General features: G+C 41.4%; 2 protein-coding genes and 1 long non-coding RNA gene across 4 annotated transcripts; 2 read left to right on the top strand and 1 right to left on the bottom strand.

Moving 5' to 3' along the window:
* Positions 1-2,057: 2,057 nt before the first annotated feature.
* On the top strand, positions 2,058-17,278 carry LOC130696453 (serine/threonine-protein kinase dst2-like). Of its 2 annotated transcripts, none has more exons than XM_059497235.1 (13): positions 2,058-2,381; positions 3,007-3,202; positions 3,331-3,545; positions 8,315-8,436; positions 11,882-11,930; positions 12,466-12,612; positions 14,403-14,491; positions 14,723-14,975; positions 15,126-15,439; positions 15,563-15,728; positions 15,808-16,071; positions 16,151-16,350; positions 16,415-17,278. In XM_059497235.1, exons 2-13 carry the CDS (start codon positions 3,034-3,036, stop codon positions 17,067-17,069), a joined length of 2,643 nt encoding a protein of 880 aa, XP_059353218.1. In that variant the 5' UTR covers positions 2,058-2,381; positions 3,007-3,033; the 3' UTR covers positions 17,070-17,278. The 2 variants fall into 2 exon arrangements, with proteins under 2 accessions (XP_059353218.1, XP_057375509.1); XM_057519526.2 differs by having other exon boundaries at positions 2,060-2,381; positions 2,953-3,202; positions 16,415-17,277.
* A 633-nt stretch (positions 17,279-17,911) lies between these two features.
* On the top strand, positions 17,912-19,824 carry LOC130696322 (probable proline--tRNA ligase, mitochondrial). Its single transcript, XM_057519407.2, has 7 exons — positions 17,912-18,158; positions 18,219-18,396; positions 18,462-18,535; positions 18,599-18,860; positions 18,916-19,100; positions 19,167-19,382; positions 19,448-19,824. Exons 1-7 carry the CDS (start codon positions 17,985-17,987, stop codon positions 19,730-19,732), a joined length of 1,374 nt encoding a protein of 457 aa, XP_057375390.1. The 5' UTR covers positions 17,912-17,984; the 3' UTR covers positions 19,733-19,824.
* On the bottom strand, positions 19,805-20,407 carry LOC132088382 (uncharacterized). Its single transcript, XR_009421918.1, has 3 exons — positions 20,251-20,407; positions 20,060-20,183; positions 19,805-19,990 (listed from the first exon to the last, which is right to left on the bottom strand). It is a non-coding gene; the product is annotated as an uncharacterized LOC132088382 (long non-coding RNA).
* Positions 20,408-21,774: the final 1,367 nt, after the last annotated feature.

Below are 21,774 nucleotides of genomic sequence, written 5' to 3'. Positions count from 1 at the left end.
GTTACCTCGGAATCTTCTTTTCCTTCCTTCTTTCCCCATCCTTTCATTTGCCCAATCAAATACGCCCCCCTTTTTTTTTTTTTTTTTTTTTTTTTTTTTAGATAAAGAGCCAGAAGTTTGTTTTTTTTTTACTTGCTGTGGTGTGCAGATACTTGTCTGACGTGTAGGAACGACAACCGAATCGACGTTGAAAGGGACCATGGTGGTTTAGGCGGTTTCGGGTTACTACTTTCTTTTAATGGCGCTCTTGTTCTGTCCGACCGATGCAGCACAAACATCTCGTCGAACGGACCGAAGGCATTCCTTCTGCTTCAGTGACGCGATCATGTGTCACGACCGGCTGGCCTCTTCGTCTCCAGGCTGCTGGAGAAACTGAAACAAAAATCGACCGACAGCTTCCCCCCCCCCCCCCCCTCGTTGTTCCACATTATTGGCCTATTCTGACGTGGAGAAACGAGTCGTGTAGGAGAGAGCCGAGCGAAAGTGAACGCGATATCTTGTTTGAGTGGATGTGTGCATCTAACAACGGCAGGTCGACCTATAAAACCACTTGAAGGCATTACCCAATTAGTGATCGTGTCCTGTAGGCCACAAACAATGATGGTTCACTTATTGAGGCAATGTGGATGAAGACTCCAAATTTGGCCGTTAGATGGCAGACTGTTGCGGTCGGTCATCACGTATTGAATTACCAACTTCCTTTATTGATAAGCTTTAGAGCTCTGAATCCTTTGCAATTCCGGATGTGAGAAAGGTTACCTAGAAAAAAAAAAGCTTTAGGATATTAAGATCACGCAGCTAACTGACAAATTTAATACAATTATCTGACACGAGGTGCTCACCTTTAGTCAACGAATATTTGTCCGTTGTTTACGTCCCGTTTCTGGAAAGTAAAGTATCCAGTGTAACGAAGCAGACAATCCAATTTTGTTTTTGGCAATTCACCGGATGGGTTTAGCAGAAGCTTATCTTGTTTGGGTGGTAGCTTTTTCCGCCCTTTTCTCGATTGCTGAATCCTGATGTTGTGTTTCTCTCCAGGATTGAATAGTGTATACCTGCGTACGTACATGTTTGTGCAGCTGCCGCCTATCACGGTTTGACAAATGACTTTTGGGGTTTCATGATGGAGAGAAATTCAACAATGAAAAGTAAAATAGAAAAGAGCTTGAAAAATTAACGAAACCGTAGACCTGCTTGGAGCGTTGATGGCGTCGTGATCCAATTTTTCAGGAAAAGGTTACACTTTTTTATGAGAACTATGCAACTGCATCGGCTTTAAAGGCTAATTAAACCGAAGTTTAACCAGAAATTGCACAAGGAGAACCAGGAATCACGTTCAGCGATTGCACGGAATTTAGGAAATCGAAAGTGAGCTCACGTTTTGTCAAAGGCATGTGTGTCACTTTTGGAACTCATTAAACGTGAATATTGCCAAGCGTGCATGTAATGGCATTGAGCTAGTTCGTGGCATGCGGCTAAGGGAAATTACAGGCATTTCCGATCGTACAAATAGCTGGACTTTTGACCAAGTCCCTGGCAAATGCGTTCGATCAGCGTGGTTATGTGGCAGTGTGTTGTGATGTAGATAGTAATATCTGGAAAAGTTATTCTACTTACGTAATACTGTTTAACTGTGTGAAGTACTATCATCTGTAACCGAGCAGTCTTTTACTGGTACATAGCCAAGGTCCCGTTAAGGCTTGATGACAATACGTCGAGATTTGGTTGTCGTTTTGTGAGAGTGCCACACATCTCGCCATATCTCATGATATCTCATGAAATAAGTGTTCGACGGGGATCAGATTTATGGTGTCAAGTTCTATCTTACATCGCATTAAATTTGCCTACTTACGTACAGTCTAAAGAAGTTAAATTAGTCAAAGAAAAGAAAAAGAAAACTTTTGGGCAGCAACATTTTAATGGCGGGTGTTTTTTGTACATCTGATTGTTCTCGATGAACTTGCAAATAGCGTCCCTAGATGGCAGTTAAGAACACGCCTGAATGCAAAAAAAATAACTCATCAAGAAAACAAAATAAGTAGCGCATGCGCCGCTGACGGTGAGGCCCCACGGCTCTTCTGGTTTCTGACTTGTATTTACTCGAGTGCTACAGTACTCGGCTGTTCAACGTTTTCTCTCTTGCCGAAAAGGGAACAGCGTTACACAAAGTCCTTGAGTTTATCGTCGGTCCGGTTTTCTGATCAGTTTGTTTAGTGATGGCTCCCGTGAATGCTGCGTCTCAGTATCCTTCCATTCTGTGTTGATATATAGCAATAAACACACCAATCCTACGCATCGATACAAATCAGCTATTTCTGCACATCTTCGTCTGCTCTGGAAGACGTCTTCGCTCACACAGCATCCCCATTCGTAACCCCCAGGTAAGAACCCCTCGTGCCCTCGTGTTTCTTTTATCTGTTACATTGCAAATTTATCTTCATTCCCGGTCTGTCATCTGAATTGGTAAATCTTACATTGAGTTCGTTTGGCATCCAACGTTGATCGCCTGCTAATTACACTTCTTTTGCCAAAACGCCAATAATGATATTTTTACCCTCCAAATATTTTTCACTTTGTTTAGAGTGGGTTTGTGAAGACAGAGCTTGTCATGACAGTTTGAATCCAATGATCCAGCAGTCATTGTAATCTTTCCCAATAAAGTATTCTCTGTATAACCAGTAAGTAAGATAACAGCTCAAGCTGGTATGGATTACCCTTGTGTTGTGTGCTCGAAAGATATGAGCACATGATTGAACCACCTGATGTGCTGATAAAAGTCTTGCATACATGCCAACTGCCACGCTCACATTTGTTGACCTTTGCATTTTGTCTGGCAGCTCAATTCTACATGTAACGCTGAACTCATGCACAATTACTGATAGTGGATGTTTGCCAGTGCTATGAATTGTTGCTTCAATAACTGACTTTTTCTTTGCTTGTTTTTTTAACCAGACTGAACATCCTGTCTAGTAGACCCTTGCCTTTAGTGCTGGCCTTGCTTTCTAGGGGAGAGCATGCGAGGCTTGGGAAAAGATGTCCGTCATATTCGACCGTCCGACCCCGTCCGATCATCCGTCCATTACTCCAATGGGAATTTTACAACATACAACGAATCGGTTCATCTCTGAGCCGGGCGACTTGGAGCAGTTTCCTTGCCTACGACGTCGTCCTTTGCTCGTCCAGCCCGAACCGTCATCCTTCGGTAACCACTACTTTTCTTTCTAACAACATGTTATCTCAATTCGCGGCATCATCTTACCGGTTCGTACCTCTTTTTTTTTTTTTTTTTTTTTTTTCCCGCACACCTCCCTGTGTGTGTGGATGACGTAGATTTCGACGAACGTGGTACGTTAGATCATTCGGAGCTGAACGGGCCGTCGTCGCTTCGTAATAAGCTTCCGACCAGCAGTCCCGTCAGCAGCCCCCGCCGTCCTCGACCCGTGTCGTCTTGCCAGGCTTTACGTCACGCCGTTTCCAACCTCAACCGTCTCGATGATTTCTACTGTGAAAAAATCGGCGCCGGATTCTTCTCCGAAGTGTTCAAGGTACTGTCAAACCTTTTCTTATCAAACGATTCATTCGCAAACGGAATGTGTGAATCGATCTTTTCTCTCTCTTTCTTCGTTCTTTCTCACCTTCCGGCGACGGAAGACGTGAAGCAAGAATTATTATTAATAAAATTATAGTGTCACCTGAGAGGCTCCACGAGGTTCGAATTAGTTTACAACCATCTCCCCCCCCCCCCTCCCTCAGTCGTTTTTATTGTCTGTGTGAATCGCACGGCTCCCTCTCGAAAGATAATCGTGGTGTAATTATAGCTAGCCCAAATGTTTGCAAGAGAATATCCAAGACAAAAAAAAACAAAAAACAAAAAACAGCAAACTCAGCAGATGTTCTAAAAGATCAGCCATGCACAACGCTCCCCAACTCATACCGTGCTTGCGGTGCTTCCATAAAACCACTTATATGTTCCGAGTCCTGGAGTCTACGAGCTTAAAGCTAATAGACATTTTTCTTGCGTTCTTTTTTTTTCTTCCCCGTAGTCCAATGTGTATGCCGCCGCACCACATTGTGTGTCCAATGCCGCGACCCAATAATCGATATCGGGATTTTTTTTCCCCCCCTCTCTCACTCCATTGGTCGGTAGATGATAAAGGGAAATGAAAATTGTTTGAGCATGGAACAACCAGTAAAAATCAAGCCTCGCTGATATTGCTCTTCCTTTTGTCACTTGGTTTTTTTTTTTTAGCTTGTTTCTAGGCCGATGACACGCTCACCTACTTTACTTGCGTGAACATCCCTAAGCGAGTTGATACCTCTCTTTTTCTTTTTCTGTATTTAGTCAAGCGCCGGCATGGCATTTTCAAATTCCCTTTTTTTTTTGTTGTCGGTTATTACCGGCTCTTTATTGTTGTCGTCGAAAATGATGATGGGTGACAATTGTTATCCCTTCTCTCTTTTGTATTCATTAAACAATCGTGAAGGAAAACCAGATTCAAATGAAGAGCTTTAGCGCGTTTAGATATCTCTCTTCGATATTGTTGTTGCGAAATCATTGGGTAGGAGCTTTCTAATTTTTTTTTTCCTTCTTCTCTAATCAGTTAATTGAAATCATGAATTTTAATCTCTGAAGAAGGCGCTGCTTACGTCATATTGCAGACCCAAGGAGAAGGGAAAAAAAAAAAAGAAAAGTAGTTTGATTGGTATTGACCCACCTCACTGACTGCAAATAGAGAAGAAGAGAGAAAAGGATAAAACCCAGGCCGAATCGAATGCGAGGCGAACGAAAAAAAACAAAACAATAAATTTAAAAAATCCGCTCGACTTTGGGAATTCTGGTAGCTGGTTCGGGATTTAGAGCGACGCGCAGAGCCAAAATCTGAGCTGATTAATCACTGAGCACGAATCCGGTTTTACTCTTAGCGGTTGATTAACTATGTCGTCGTTTTGGGAAGAAGAAAAAAAAGAGCCTCTGAAAGTATTCGAGTTTTTATAGAAAATTCAAGGCGAGTGAAGTCGAACTTGTCCGGCTTTCAAAATGTCAGATTTCTACAGTTATTGTTGAGAAGGCACTACGGCTATTCTTGTTATCACCCCTTAAAAAAAAAAAAAAAACCAGAAAAGAAATGAATAAGAATTTTTTAAAACGGTCTCCGGTCTGATTAGACCAGGTGGAACAGATTTTAAAGATTTCTTTTTTGTTGTTGTTGTTTGCTTTGGCTCGGTATCTTCTTCTTCCTCTTTGTTATATCCTTTTTATCTGGGCTCGTGGACTGGTTCAACCATCCTAGGATTATTTTTACTATCGAAAAATGTGTTTGCTTAATTCGCGTTTTACGACAACAACACCAGATATTCCCATTTGTTTTACTTCTTTCCTTGTCGATTCCCTATCGCTTCCAACGTCACAGTTTCCACACTCAACGTTTTCTTTTTTGATCCCGATCGTGCTATTTGCTCGATATACGTTTTTGAAAAAGAAGCTCTTTTTCCTTCCTCGTTGTAATCTTTGCGCTCGCATCGGATGCAGAAAGAAAAAGAAGATTTGAATTCTCATTTTCTTCTTCCTGTTTCCCCCTTTTGTGTGTGTGCTATTCTTGGTACACATCCAGTCTCTCTGTGTATCTTACTATCCCGATGGTAGACTCGCTCCAGATTGACGATTCTGGAAGATCAGCCATCTGCTGTCGTCATGAATTTTGTGCCAGCGTTCGCACTTACGCGCGTTTTTTTTTTTTTTTCTTCAAGTCATTATTACCAACATTTTTTAGCAGGGAAGAGGCCGAATGGAGATGGGCTACTTTATCCGGGGACTGTGAAAGTTGTACCGAATGAAATGGAGCAAGCAATACGTTCGTTACATCGTTACCCAAGAAATCGCCGCACACAATCTGTCGGGTCGTTTAAATGATAAGCCCAACGGCCATACGGCTAGTCTCCCCCCCCCCCTCCTATAGTCTTCACACGGAAATTACGTGAAGCGATCATTCAAAGCGTTTTGATGCGTCTTTTCTCACAAGGAATTTCCATTTCTCCCGCAAATGCAAAAAAAAAACAAAAACAAAAAGAAGCTCTATATAAAATTTCTAGATTTCTCCTTAGCCGCTTCGTCCTTATCCCCCATAGCGTTTGAATTTTTTATGAACATGGGTCCAGTACTTGTTGTGTGCTCACCCGAACGGAATGATGAAAAACGTGAGTCATTTTTTTCCCGTGGTTATTGCCATTACCAAAAAAAAAAAAAAATCTCGTCTGCTAACTCTTTTTTTTTTATTTACTTATTTATTTTTTTTAAATCCGTCATCCTCGGCTAAACAACTATAACGAGGGAAGGCAAATCGTGATGTTTTCTCTTTGATCTTCTTGAATTTCTTCGTAGCACTTTTGTTGTTGTTGTTGCCGAACTTTAATGATGGTGTTAACATGACTCCGTCTTCGCATCTAGTTCCTTTTCCCTTCCGGAAAAAAAAAAGCAAATAGCCGCCTTTCTCCAGAATATCATCGAGACTATTGTGTTGATAGATTTGAATAAGAAGAAGAACATCTCTGTAACAGTGGGGGTGTAATAGGGAGGGGAAGATGACCCCGCACATAGAATGAATGGAGAGATCACGCGAAAGTCTTCTTTCCTATCCCGGTACTGTTCCGCATTTTCTCCCGTCACAACGCGAGCGTGCGGTCGACCGTCAAAATCATTACGAAGAAAGCTACTGCCGATCCGAGAGAAAAAAGAACTTAATGAATAGAATTTTCGAGTAACGCTTAGCTGTTCTTTTTTTTTTGCCGAAAATAAAGGTTGCGCGGGGATATCGACCTTCTCTCTTCGATGAATGAAGTTTCATCCGTGAGAAAAAAAAAAAAAATGTTAAAAGAAAGAGATGAGTGAAAGCCCGGGGAAATTTATAAGACAACAATAAAGAAGAAAAGTTCTCCTGGCCTTGCTCTGGTAAATTTTTTTTTCACGGAATGAATGTACCAGTCGTTGGGGTTGTTGATCGCCCTGGATCGAGTTCCAGAAGGAAACACGGCCGGCGCGCTCACTTGCTTGTCTGTCCGCCCCCTTTTTTTTTGTGTGTGTGTGTGTTACTTGTCCAAGAAAAAAAAAAATTATTTCTACTTTTTCTTTTTCCAAGTGTGTTAAATAATGAAGAAAACAAAAAGTGGTATCTGATGGCGAAGAGCTTGGCATGTTAACAAGTACTTCCATCCATTTCACTTTGTGAAATCTCATTTCGCTTGCCATTTGCACAGGCTAGACTTTGCTTCCCCTCCAAAAGTTTTGTCCTAGTCAAATTTTCCAAGTAAATCGGTCGTTTGTTTTGTTTGTGCATGCGTGTAAACGTGGAAAGGAGAACACTCTCCCTCCCCTTCCGAATTTCTGAAGAAGCAAACGTGCTTGCTCCGCTTTAGACGGAAACAGCTGTAACCCTCCTATTGCCACCCCGCCCGCACACATACAAGTTGTGCAGTCAGCAGCGCCAATGTTCTAAACTTAGCTCCGCTTCGCAAACTAAACTACTAAAAACTCGGTAGTTGGTGTGTGTGTGTGGCTGCACGTTTTCACTTCCGCTGCAAATGACGTCCGACTCCTGACGAAAAAAAACGCCTCCCTTGTCCCTTCTTCTTTTTTGTTTTTTTTCTTGTCGGCCGCTTATTCGCTCGGATGATTCATCCTCTCTCTCTCTCTCTCTCTCCTTCAAATGCGATGGAAAGCAAAGCGAAACACGCGCAGAAAGGAATTTTTAGAGCCACTGAACCGCGCGTTGCAGCCAATGGCAAATGGACCAGAGAGAAAGAGAGTTTTTGAATCTTGATGAATGGGGCGCGGATTTTCTTGGCCGCTTGATGAACTCAATTGAACGCTGTTTCAGTGATTAGCTCCCATTCTATTTCGAAAGGGAGTTCTCTAACCCCTCATTGGGCTATTGTTCCATGCTCTTTCTCACTGGAAATTTGTCGCGGTAGACGGGAAATAACTTCCCAGTGTCTCTCTCTTTTTTTAAATTTATGGCAAGGATATGCCGTAGTGTTTCGGATTTGACGTTACTCTAGAACTCAGTCATGGGTGATTGTTGATTACAATCAAGTCTAGCATTACACTGGTAGCATTTAAACAACGGGAAGTTTTTTTTTGTTTTTCTGTTTACCTTCCTGAATTTCGACCGCAATCCACGAGAGTAGAATGTGTTTCTTGATGTGCGCACGACGCATGCCGATGGTTGTGAAGAATGGAAGAAACGGGAGATGGGGTGTTGTTTATGTTGGCTATTAAACAATATTTACAACAGATGTTTTCTTTTTCTTTTGTGCGCAGGTGACTCACCGGACCACGAACGAGGTGATGGTGCTCAAGATGAATCTGCTGGCCTCCAACCGGAAGAACATGCTTCACGAGGTCCAACTGATGAACAGACTCTCCCATCCCAACATTCTCAGGTAAGCTTTCACATTCACTTTTAATGAAGGGCGTTGTATAGCTTTCGTCCGAGGGATTATTATAGAACGAGTCCGTCCGTTAAGTTAACGGCAAGTGAGTCACCACTTTGAAACATTAACACCCATGTTGGTTGTTTTTGATCGCGCTCTTGTTTTTTGAGGAGGGGGGCAAGAAAAAAAGAAAAGAAAAGGAAACGTCATTCACGCCCAAAAATAATAAGAAGTGATAAGCCTGATATACGATATTTTCTCTATCAGCGAATTGCGTATTTAGACACGTAGATCGTGTCTTTTGCCCGATGATACTTGAGACATTCTGTGGGTCGTTTTTTTTTCCAGTTTGATGTCTCAAAGTAATTGTCATTCGTGATTGCGGTGATCCGGTTGCGTCAACGTGGCGACCCGATTTTCGCCTGAACTAGAAACGAAAACTAAAAAAGATGCATAAAAGTAGTTTTACAAGAGTTTACGTACCTTTTTTTTTTTATTTCAAAATTGCTTGGCATGTATTTGTTTGGAATTCAACCAATGGTTCGTTCGTTCACCTTCAACAGTGCGTGTTTTCCCTATAGGCTTTATTCATCACCTGATTACAGTTTAGAATGAATCTTCTCTTTTGTCTTTTCCCTTTTTTTTTTTTTGTTTCGCTTTTCCTAACGATTTGCTCTTTAATTATGTCCGTGATGGCATCCATTAAAAAACAACAAATTATACAAACGCACTACGTACGCACGTGAAAAAAGAAGGCTCGACTAATGTGGCTGCAGGCGTGCGGTGGTTCTTGCAAGGCTCTTTTGTTTTTCTTTTCCTTTTTACCTCTTTACTATTAACCAACAGTGTGGGCTCGTGAGTATCGACCACCAGCAGCTGGATTATTTGGGGATATGGGGTTAGTATGTCGCTACAGCCGCTTTTTCTTGTGTTCTCCGCTTCCTTCCTTTCGGTGCCTACCGTTCAGCTGCCGTTTTTTTCAGTTATAGTAGCATATACTCCATGTCTCGTAAAAACGCTTAATTACCACCAATCATCATCGTGCCGCTAGCGTGTCTCCTCTTTCAATTCGTTGTGGCAAAAAACCGCAAAGCGAATCTGAAGAGGAAAAAAGAAATCAAGGAAAGCTTTTCACATTGTTTTTCTATGGGGCGTCGATTAGACCCGCGTAGATGTATCGACACATTTGCGCGATAGACGACGCCGACGACGACGACCTTTTGGCGGCTCGACTTATATGGCTAATTGAGTTAGCGACTACGAGGAAACCTTAGATTTTGATGTGCTCTCATTGCCGAATGGCGCAAAGGGAAATACACTAACTAACGATATTTTCATTAAAGCGATGGAACCAACTGGACGGCGTTCAATCTGGTTTACGACGTCAAAAAAGAAGCCAAAGAAAAAAAAAATAAAAAATAGAACAGCTGGCGAAAAGTTGCAAGAAAAAAAAAGGAAGGGAGAATTAAGTGGTAATATCGCGGAAGTGGAAGGTCGTTTGTTTCCCTTTTTTACTGTATATAAGAAAGCTTCTCGCTAGCGTATCAGAATGCGGCGTTGGCAACATCGCATGTGGGAGAACCTAGCGGAAATCATTTCTCACTCTCGATTTTTCTTGCTCAACCTCCGAAAAAAAAAGGAAACCCCGCTGCGATAGTTCTATAATGTAAATACGCGAATATACGTGTAGTAAAAAAAATTGAAACTGAACGACAACACGAAACTCAAGGAACCGCATCTTTGCGACTCCACCCTCTTTGTTTTTTTTTTTTTGTTATTGTGTTACGAAAGAACAAATGAGCTTCCCGGCGTCATTTATATTCCACAGCTTCTATTTATGGACTGTTGTTTCCATTTTTTTTTTTTTTTTTTCTAGCGTTTGTTTTATTTTCAGCCGCCATGTCAAACGGTCGTAAATAAGCGTAAACGTGGACCTATACACGCCCACGTACGTATCCACTGGGGGTCAGCGTTTACCTTCTCTTTTCGCGTGTTTAATGTTTTGGGGCGAGCCGTTGTTGAACGTGCGACGTGCTTATTGTTATTTATTGTCGTCAATGATAGTAGGACGAGTCCTTGGCGAGACATATTTCATCATTTTTTCCTCCTTTAAAAGGATAAATGCAAAGCATGTCACCGTCCACTTCTTTGGAAAATATCAGAATGTCGACTCTTTGCGTGACTGACGTTGACAAAATGCTAACCAAAGTGAAAATGGGACTTTCGACTCGAGATTCTTATTCAATTGAAAAATAAAAAAAAGTTTGACGAAGTCAACTGAATCGAAATAGTTCTCGCCAAAATGGCTGGGCTCCAATTTACCAGAGGGATGATGTTGAGCAATTTGGAAACGAGTTTTTTTTTTTTCCAATTGGTTTGTTCGCATGATCCTCATGATAGATTGATGCCCTATTTCTTTGAACGTTAAATTGCTCTTGCCCAACAGCCTGGTGTAAAAAAAAAAAAAAAAATATTCTGTAAGCAGAGGTGCAATAGCGAATTGACTGCAATTAAGGTTTCGTCCTCTTTCGGAGATTGCCCAAACTATTGAGGCTACAGGCTAAGTATACTACCCGTTAGGCGCAAAACGAGAAAAAAAATAAAAAAAAAATTTATTAGATCATCGAACCGTAGCTAATTTTGTTTGGAAATAAGGGGGGAGCACGGTGGTCATGATTTATTGTTACTAATGAATTGACCCAGCAGGTAGAATACGTACATATTCTGCTTCTATAGGCGTCCTCGTTACACTTCATAGGATTGTAGACCAAGGACGCATTTTTATATTGGCTGTGATAAAAATGAAAGACATAAGCAAAAATAATGGAACCGACCGAATGGGCCTTCCTTATCTGCCCATTTGTAGGTAGCACGTTTATTCCTGAAAGAAATTGAATAAACCAGTCGTAAGAAAGTGCTCACTCGACGGTAAAACCAGAATATATTTTCCTTTGGGTTTTTTTTTTTTTTTTTAAACTGTACGTACTTGAAATATTAGTTTTTATTTCCTTGCCTATTTTTTTGTTTGCGACTAACGTGATGGCAAAAACTATTCAAAATCGTGCCGTCACGTCTCTTTCACTTAAGAGCTTTCTCTTTTGTCTAATCCTCCTTGAAATTTCCCTCCGTGTTACATCCGATGGTCCGACGAAATTACTCAGTATCTATTTAACATTTTGCTGATGTTCAGAGTGTGTTCCCAACAGCGTTTTATTGTCTAAAAGCAACAAAAACAAACAAATGTTTGAATGTGCTCTTTAGATTTTCTTCTGCTTTCGGATCAGTTCGGTTGTATGGGAAGGGACAAGGTTGAGTGACTCTCTCGTTCTGTCCATTTATAAACAAAATGCCCTGAAGTCTTGAAAAAACAAAATGCGATGGAGATCACATTGTAGGTCACTTCGCAACGCGATTTCACGCTCCTTATTTCGTGTGTCTTCTTCTTTATTTTCAGATTTATTGGAGTCTGCGTCCACGGTGGCCAACTTCACGCTTTGACCGAGGTAAGCAAACATCCTGCCATTTCACCTCGATTTCTCAGCGAAATGCCCAATTTGGTGCATTTCATGGCATTTGTTTGTTTTGTTTTTTTACCTGTAAAGTTGCCCGAAATTTTTCGATGCGCAAGGACTCGTGAATTACAACGGGTTCTATTGTTTATTGGGCGACGACCTTTTTCCCTTGCTCTTTTCAACAAATGGCGTAGAAAACTATTTATCTTTTCTATTCTTCTTTTTGTTTTGTAATTCGTCGTCCTCGACCGAGTCTTCTTTCTTTTTTTCTTGCCTAACAGTGCGGTGGTCGTAGTTCACTGGTTCGTAACTAAGCGAACCCGCCCAGGTAACCGTTCACACCCTATACCAGCCATCCGCAAAGAGAAAGTGAAAATGAAAATTCCTGTTTCTTAATATTATCATCTTTTCGCGTTTCGTATATTGTGCGTGTTCCATTGTGCAATCGTTACGGTTTTCTTGATTTCGATTGTTATTTTTTATTTCCGATCGAAAATAAAATCTGCGTTTTTTTTTTTTTTTTTAGTACATCAAGGGTGGTAGCCTGGAACAGCTGATTCTCAGCGACGAGGAGATCCCGTGGAATCTGCGAATGAAAATCGCCTGCGACACGGCCAAGGGAATGCGATACTTTCACTCCAAGGGTCTCTTCCATCGAGACCTCACTTCCAAGGCAAGATCCTATTATTTTGTATTTTCTTTGAATTTTTTGGGGAGGGGAGGTTCGAATCTATTCATTTGTCGTTTGGGAAGAAGGCGTATTGTAATTCATGGAATAGTATCGGCACTCGGAATGGTTGGCATGGGGCCACACCTGCGGGTTATTGCAAAACGTCTAGACAAGTTGTCTGACCCACTCTACCATCTATGGTACCAACCTTATAGCGTGCCGATCAACTTGGCGGCTGGTAAGATGAAGATAATGTTACGATTGATTCTACTCTACACACGAAACATCGGCGTATGGTCACGGCCGCAGCCGTTCCCTGAGAAATGGGGATACGAAAACACTACCCACGTTTTCGGTATTTCGCTCGTTCACCAGTTGGCAATCTGAAAAAATGCGTTTTTTCTTCCATCGCCGATTCCCATGATACGCCGGCATTGTTGACGGATATGCAATATCTTTGTTGACCAATCTTAATGAGTTTTTAATGACGCTCGTTTGGGAGCGCGAAATCCCGTGCACAATAATTGGCAGTTACGTGCACATGGGATGCATCATTTGCCTTGATATGCGAAGCATTATGATGAGTTAAGATCGCCTAATTTTTTTTTTTTGATGCGGTATCAGATTGACGGTGATCCGTGAGAAGTCAAGTAGACCTGAGTGGTAGGGTTCGACGAACTTTGCGAGAGAGATCGCGCACGTGCACCTTTTCCTTTCTTTTGTATTTTTCCTTCGTGATTCAGCCTCTAGTTGACGCTGCTGGATGCTCTTGGGAAGTGGTCGACGGGCAAGAATAAAAAGATAGCAGACACACACAGAGAAAAAAAAAATGTTGAATCAACACGCCAGATAAGAAAGAAGTGGGGAGGGAAGAATCAAGTCTACTTGGCGGATCGTGAGTGTAACATAAAACGGAGCATGATGTCTTCACGCTCTGGATCAATAGAAGAGACGCGTCCCATCGATCGGGTCCCCCGCCCCGATTCTGTAGCATCTCGTTTGAGCTTCGCTATGGGACACATTTCTCCGGCTAAGCTGAATGTACTGCCAGAGTCAACTAGATTGCTTGCGACAAGATTGTCCGTAGCTTTTGTTGGACGGCCAAATTAGATCGGCTGTGTTCCCAGTCAACCTTCACTAACTTTTTCGTAGTCTAATCGTATAGCGTTGAAAATAACTTTAGAAGATATCGCTTTCACCCACTTTTCTCACGTGAACAGTAGCGATTGGTGGGCTTGGGATGTGCCGGGCATGTTTGCGTCGTCAAACGGACGGCGTAGTCAAATGGAATGTTGTGTTGATCCTTGGCTCGTCGTCCACCGACGCACTGATAACTTTAACGGTCAGCCAGAACAAACTTGTTGTCGTAAATACGTGGTTGACGTCTCGGCATACGAGAAAATGGCATCGGCTGTTTTGATGGTCGTAAAACAGAAAATGGATAAAAAAAATAAATAAATAAAAAATGAAATGGGTCGTAAATTTCTGAGGAGATTATTACTTAAGGCGCAATGTATATCTGGCGGTAAGAAACGAGAACCAGTGTGAATAATGAAATGACCTATTGTTACGTTTATCAAATAGTCAGCACTGCGGCGGAGATGCGATAGAGTTGGCGATGTTCAAGGGAGAGGGGGGGGGGAATGGGCGTGGTGACGGGAGATATACTCAGTTTCAACCTACTATCATTTAGCTTCTTGTAGCACAATTTCATTGATCTTTCTTTTTCAGCTTGACTGACCATTAATCTTCTTTTATATTTTTTTGTGTGTGTATTTTGCTTTCCGCTATAGAATGTTCTTATTCAGCGAGACGACGTGACAGACGATCTAACAGCCGTGGTTGGCGACTTTGGACTGGCCACAAAAATTCCCGATTCCAGGTTTTACCATATTAGATTTTTATTTATTGTTGCTATCTTTTTTCGTTTTTTTTTTTATTTGATTTTTCCTTCTTCATATCCTTAGTTTTCTAACTTTCCTTCTTCATTTTCATTCCGTTTGCAGCTCTTCTGCCCTTTTCTCCTTGACTGTTGTTTATCTATTAATCCTCACGCTGTCTGACTCACAGGCTCTTATGTTTGTTCTATGTTTGCCCTTCGCGTTATTTCTAGGTATAGTTACCGTTTGCCAACGGTCGGAAGCCCTTACTGGATGTCTCCGGAATGTCTGCGAGGCGAATGGTACGACGAACGCAGCGATGTCTTTAGCTTCGGTATCGTTTTATGCGAATTGATTGCCCGCATCGAGGCCGATCCCGATGTTCTTCCACGCACCGAGAATTTCGGTTTGGATTACATCGCCTTCAGTGAGCTGTGCCCCGATTGTCCGCCTGAATTCCTCCAACTCGCATTCTCCTGTTGCCATGTAAGAAAAAGAAAAGAAAACAAGCAAAACACAAACATAAAAACGTTAAAAAAAAAAAAAACAGTGATGGATGGAAAATGTTCTATTTAAGACTTTAACGATGTGTTTTTCTTTCTTTTTTTTTTTTTTTTGGAAAAAAAAAAAAAATAGATGGACCCAAATAGCCGGCCAACTTTTGAAGAGTTGGTGGTTCAGTTGGAACAAATGATTCGGCAGCATAGTAATAGCGGCAGAAGTGTTGACGTGCCATCGTCGGACGTGACTAGCGACACCGATATCCAGTCAGGTTGTCTGTCTAGTGGCTCGGATGTCACCATCTGCTGCCACTCATCCGCCGAGGCTAAAGAGGTCCAGCCAAGTAGCAAATTTGACCATGTTGTCTACCTTGTGCCGAGCAGTTCGCCCAGCGAGAAAGCGCGATGCCACTATTTTCAAGGACGTGCTGCCAAGGAGAAGCCTGTCAAGTGAGTGTCGTTTTTGCATCGGATGAGTCAGCTCAGACATCGATAGCGTGATGCACAATCATAATCCGTACTCGAAACTTATTTTTGTTTTTATTTTCTTATTGTCTACCATTCGCCGTACAGCGGGGAATCCGACGAAACGGGCAAGTCAGACGAATCGTCTCAGCAGAGCAATGCTAGTCTTCTGTTAACACCGAAACATGTAGGCGAAGCCATGTCTGCCGGAGATCCGTATTATCGACCCAACTGCAAGGCTCAAAATCCTTTCGCTACTCTGAAGCGGTTCAAGGTACGTAACCGATAGAGACAGATGTTAAGATTGACGTACGAGATTATTAACGCCCCCCCGTCTTTCTTTTGTTTTTTAGAACGGACGGAAAATTTTGGATACCGCACGTGGGGGACTCTTCTCCAGCTGTTGCGAACTAGCGTGGCCGTTACGTCTCAGTGGGAAAGGTGGCAACAACAACGAACAGACGGATGAGAGTGACAAGAGAAACCGCCAACAGAACCTTTGTCGCACTACCTCTCGTTCGTTGCCCAGCTCTCCAGCGTCCCCTCGACGCCAACATGGCGTATCCAAGCTCGCTATCAGTCAGCCCACACATACGGAAAACCAAGAAACACAAAAAGTGCGAACTTTTTCTTTTTGCTCTATGACGTGAAACTTGTTTAACGATTGCAATTTTTTGCTTTGTCTTCTTTTTACAGCGCCCAATCGAAAATCGCCATGAAGTGTCTCCTCCGTTGTCCGTCTCTGTCCAAGCCGAGACTGTTGATTTACGGAAGGAACCCTTAGCCGTTTTAACTTATCGGGGGAAAAGTCAAGACGATTCCGTGTTGACCAAATTACGCTATTCGCCATTAATGCCATTAAAACGTCGTGGATCATCTGAATCAGGGTTTTTTAGGTTTGTTTCCTACCCCGATTATTTCGATTTTTTTTTTTATATTTTAATTTTATTGTTCCTGTAGTGTCGGAGATGTGGAGCGTACGAGTGCAAACGATTTGTCTCCGGAATTCACTTTTTCGTTGGATGATGGCTCGTTCGCATCGCGTTCGAGAATCGGCAGCTGTTCGATAAGTGATCCCGAAGACTTGGACGGTCTCTCCCTTCGTTTCAACCGCTCATTTTCATCGTGGACCGTCTTCAATCGATCTTCGTCCGTCTACACAGACAGTTCTGAAGATTTAGCAAGTCTCGGAGGAGAAGGCAGCGAAGACCGCAACTCTTCCCTCGTACGCCGGCTGGAATACGGAGAGAAAGACATCGGCAAGATTGTCGACTACTTCGAGTGCTACATAAAAGGAGGCGGAGTGGCCACAGAATCCAAAGATAAGGCAACTAAAGGGCGTGGTACGCAATGTTCGGCGAATTCTGCGCTTAAAGCCCGTATCAGACAGTTCCAAAACTGGAGGCACGAAGAAAAATTGGGCCGAGATAAATTGTTGGCATCGCAGTTGACGGAGCGGCTAACAGAAGCGGCGAACGCAGAGAAAACATCGTTAATGACCATAACTCCGAATTCAACGATAGCTAAAAAGCACGTTTCCCACCGACTAAAAGTCTGCGAAGGCGCCGTTCAGTCCAAGTTGTCCCTTTTCGACAAGAAAGTCAATCAGAATTAATTTCTACTGTAATTTTTCTTTTCTTTTTTTTTTTTTTTTTTTTTTTTGTGTTTGGAAAACTTTACCTATAATGCTTTGTAGTAACCCGTTCACGTTAAGGTGAACTTAAACCGAAAACGAATTCATACCTTTTGTCGTTTCAATTCTTCCAGTTCTTACTCAATTTCCATATACAATTTAATTTTGATCTAATCATCGATTTCCATGTATGAGGTGAAGCTTGAGCAAGTGTGGTTCCATTTGTCAAATGAGCTCTGCAGCTGAATTAACCAGTACCTGACCTGCTTCCTTGAGCAAATAAGAGGAATAGGATGAGAAGCACGAGTCCGTCATTATCACTTTGTCCACCCCCCATCGGCCCATTTGAGCTCTATATTTTTTACTTAACTATGCAGCTATACGGTAATAACTTGTGGCTTGAAGCTAAGTCAACAGTGTGAATCAAGCGTGTATAATGTAATATAACTGAGTGCGAGATTGTAAAAAAGATAGAAATATAAACCGTTTCGCCCTGTACTTTTAGGATTAACTCCCCATTGAACGCCTCGCGTTGGATGACCATTTGTCGCCCTAGATTTTCTTGCCGCCCCCGAACACGTGTAGATTACCCGAAAGTCAATAAAAGATGATAATCATTTTCTCCTAAAATGTGTGCTTTTTAAATTTATTTCTTAACAAAACCTATGCCATTTTCACCGCATTTGGCACTGAAAAAGTTGTATCAAGTGGGCCAGTGTCTATCGCGGTATTGCGCAAGCGCAACTGTCCAGTGTTCACTTGTCTATAGGAAATGCGTGAACATAGACGGGCAGCGGCAATGCTGCTTAATCTGCAGAATACAAACAAGCAGACGATACGAACTCGCTTAAGTTTCAATCGGTGGTCATTCATCTAAGCCAGCAAAACTATAGGAGCATGATTCCAATACAAAAAAACTGTAAGCAGTTAGTCAAATTTTATTTGGGTGCCACAGGTGCTGCATGGGATGTAAAATGTGTCTCGACCGTCTCTTCACTTTTTCAACCGATTTGCCTGCCTCCAAAAGATGCAACAATAAAGAAAGATGAACCAACTTCAAAGAGTCAAAAGGTATTCTAAATTATACATGGTTTATAGTTCTATCCACAGCTCACATTGCATTCCTTGCAGTTGTTCAGTGAGTTGGGCATTGTTCGGCAAAGCAGCCCCGGATTGCTTGTGCTGACTCCCCTAGGGATAAGGTCTCTGGAAAAACTAGTAAAGATTGTTGATGAAGAGCTGAAAAATGTGGGGTGCCAAAAGCTTCAACTCCCTATTTTGACTGCTGGTAACCTGTGGAAAACAACAGGTGAGAAGGAGCAAAATGTGCAATGCTTTCAATTCACAAATAATTGAAAAAAAGGTTTGTGGTAGGACGATGGGAGTCCACTGGGCTGGAGTTACTAACCATCAAGGACAGACATGATAGAGACTATGTGCTTAGTCCAGTAAGGTATTCCATTTTGCACAACACAGTGGTTAATTGATCAACAAGATGTTTATTTTTGCAGACCCATGAGGAAGCCATAACCGATTTGGTTGCATACTTGCCGCAGTTGACCCACAAACAACTGCCTTTGAAACTCTATCAAATTACCAGCAAGTTCAGGGATGAGATTAAACCACGTTTTGGTTTACTACGGAGTAGGGAGTTTACGATGAAAGATTTATACACTTTCGATAAAAATGCCGAGACAGCCCTACAGACGTACGAATTGGTATGCAAGGCGTATGACACCATTTTCCAACGTCTAAACACACCGTTCATCAAAGGTATCGGAAAGTTTTCTGGCTAATTATTCACGTAACATTCTAATATCGTTTTTAGTTGCCGGTTCCACTGGAAACATTGGAGGTCTGTCTTCCCATGAATATCATTTTCCATCATCCATTGGTGAAGATGATTTAAGGCTATGTCCTGTTTGTCACTTCGGAACCAATGCAGAACTTTCGCCACTTGATATATGTAAGAAATGTGGAAGCACCAACATGAAAGACACTAAAGGAATAGAGGTAGTAAATAACAGTAGCTCTTCCATCCTTTGTATTTTTCGTTAACCAAGTTATATTATTAATAAGGTTGCACACACTTTTCTCCTTGGAACCAAGTATTCCCAAGTACTGAACGCATTTTTCAGCTCCGATGATGGTACTCGTTCAGTTTGTCAAATGGGCTGTTACGGTATTGGAATCAGCCGGATCTTGGCAGCGTCTGTTGAAGTTCTGGCAACAGACAGTGAAATTAGATGGCCAAAATTAATTGCTCCCTACAGCGTTTGCGTGGTTGCACCCAAGGTAAAATTACAAATGACTACCGTTTTGATCAGAAGTACCCCTCTAATGAATATTTAAAATTTTAGGTGGGCAGCAAAGAAGAATCAGCAATTTCTCTTGCCCATTTTGTAGCTAGTCAAATAGACCAAATAAAACCCTTTACACAAGATGTTATCCTGGATGACAGAAGTGCAACAATAGGCAAAAAACTAATAGAGGCTAAGCGCATGGGATATCCATATATTGTCGTTTTAGGGAGGAAGTCCATTGAGCAAGTACCATTAGTAGAACTGCATGATTTGACCAAAAACACTCAAAATGTGTTTACTGTAGCTCAGCTCTTTGAATATCTAGAAATGTCTGAAACATAGTTAACTGTTTCTTCCATGACTACATGTTTGCATTCTTTTATGAGTGAGGAAAAATGGATGAGAAAGATGGTTGAATAAATGATAGAGCAGAATGTTTTTTCGTGTATCACTGGGATCACAAGTAGTCATACTTACAAGCAACACCAAGATTTCTACTGGAATGGGCAGATATGTTTTTTAGCCCATTCATAGCTCTTTCCAACCAATTCTGAAGAGAGGGCTCCCCCTCACAAGACAAATCCTTAAACTCATGCAAAGCTTAGAAATTTTCCGAATGAACAAAAGTGATTGTTGCATCAAGTGGTTTTTATGTGTATGTAACATTACCTCAATTTGTTTTTCCGGTAGCATTCAACACAGCTCTTTTCCTCTTCTCCCCGGCAACTAGATCAGCTACATCTGAAACCAAGAAGCCATCATCATCTTCTTTAGTTGCTTCCCTGAAATTTCACTGATAGTCATGGGTCAACAAATATGTTTGTCTTTCACATAATTTTCTTTTTTCGGTGCGGACTTACCGCGTTTTTTCATATCCAGACTACAAGCGATTTCATCTTATCTATCATTCTTGTAAACTAGTCGTCGTAATTATGTTCTTAACAGTTGTTAAATTTCTGCATGGCAATCTCTTTAGCAAGTGACATTTTTTTTTCATGGGAAAAACCTTCTGCTAGTGTTTTCCTGACACCATCATGCCGCTCAAACATGGCCTAGTGCCAGTGGTACAAGAATTTAATACATTTATTTTCACCACCATTCTTGCTTTTTGCATGAATATTCGGTTTAATTCAAAAACGGCTAACTATACAAGAAAACGAGTGGCTTTTTCTGAATTAGCGTTAAATTTAGACTATACTGTGTGATTTTCATCGAATTTCATAGGATGCCATTTTAAAAAACGAAAAAATAAAAAAAAGTCGGGAATTGGCAGAGAAGGGGAAAGACAAATCTGACAACAATGTAGATCTAATTCCCTCTCCTGCACCTTGGCAGACAGCAGTCCGAACTTTCTTGTGTTGCTACGTTTCGTTAATTAAATAACTAATTGTCGGATTCGGATTTACCGCCAATAAGCATTAGGTAGTCCATCACAGTGGTGAATCATTCGTAGCAACCATTCAGGCGATGGTTTCACAGTTCTGTTCAAAATTTTTCTGTCATAGGGCACAGTGCCACCACAACATTATTAACGGAACTTCATTACAAGAGTGAATGTTTGTTGACACATAAGCTTGTAAAGTGACTCAAAATGTGTCAAATCATTGTGCGTGTGAATGTGAGCATGTACTTTTTACAATTTTGTCGGTAGCCGTTAAATATGCAGGTATATATATCTATATTTTTCATAGGTGATGAGTTGAATTTGTTCACAAGGCTTCGTCGGTTGTGCATCCAACAACTGTTGAAGTTTTGGTTGAAATCTGGTTCCTAGTCTGCTCCTCCTCTCTTTTCCTAGACCATATTAAGGTTATTTGGTTTTGTCAAAATTTACAATCTGCTCATGTTCGAAATTCAATGTATTTGTATTACAGTCGGATAATGCCAAGTATCTAAAACTTTTTTTAATTTATACATGGTAGCTTTTTGTTAAATGATGATATTCTCCATCAGCATTAGATACCTAACATTGGTAATCCATTTTAGGTATTTGGTTTAATCTTACATTATTTACCTTTTCATCTTCCTGCCCGTCACGCTAAACATTGTTGACGGAGAAAATACTGCTGGACAACATTTACATCTCTTACGACAGAATCATTCACGTCTTCTTACTACCGACAGGTTACCTACATTGTCTTGCCGTGCGTAATGGAGAAGAGTCTTTGGTCTCAAAAATATTGAATCTGTTTTAATATTATTTATTCTCATCTGTAACTTTTAAAGTCTGCCGCATGACTGATGCGCTGGTTTCGAGGTTGTGGGCAAGTGAAAGAGGATCGCAAAAAAAATCGCCATCTCTACTACAGGCATTTTTGTATACAATTATTTATTTATTTTTTTGTCATTAACCAGCCCCAAAGCATGTTATATTAGTAAATCTC

The sequence above is a fragment of the Daphnia carinata genome, chromosome 10, assembly GCF_022539665.2.
Source record: "Daphnia carinata strain CSIRO-1 chromosome 10, CSIRO_AGI_Dcar_HiC_V3, whole genome shotgun sequence".
Lineage (NCBI taxonomy): Eukaryota > Metazoa > Arthropoda > Branchiopoda > Diplostraca > Daphniidae > Daphnia > Daphnia carinata.
Note: the sequence above shows the minus strand (reverse complement) of the source record. Positions and strands in the feature narration are given on the sequence as shown.

Bases quoted from the DNA above. Each gene is read 5' to 3' on its own strand.
- LOC130696453 (XM_059497235.1), top strand. From the start codon at position 3,034: ATGTCCGTCATATTCGACCGTCCGACCCCGTCCGATCATCCGTCCATT. The intron at 12,613-14,402 runs GCAAGATCCTAT...TTTCCGCTATAG, and splicing joins ATCGAGACCTCACTTCCAAG to AATGTTCTTATTCAGCGAGA. The intron at 16,072-16,150 runs GTGCGAACTTTT...TTCTTTTTACAG, and splicing joins AAAACCAAGAAACACAAAAA to CGCCCAATCGAAAATCGCCA.
- LOC130696322 (XM_057519407.2), top strand. From the start codon at position 17,985: ATGATTCCAATACAAAAAAACTGTAAGCAGTTAGTCAAATTTTATTTG. The intron at 18,397-18,461 runs GTGAGAAGGAGC...GGTTTGTGGTAG, and splicing joins TAACCTGTGGAAAACAACAG to GACGATGGGAGTCCACTGGG. The intron at 18,536-18,598 runs GTAAGGTATTCC...TTATTTTTGCAG, and splicing joins GAGACTATGTGCTTAGTCCA to ACCCATGAGGAAGCCATAAC.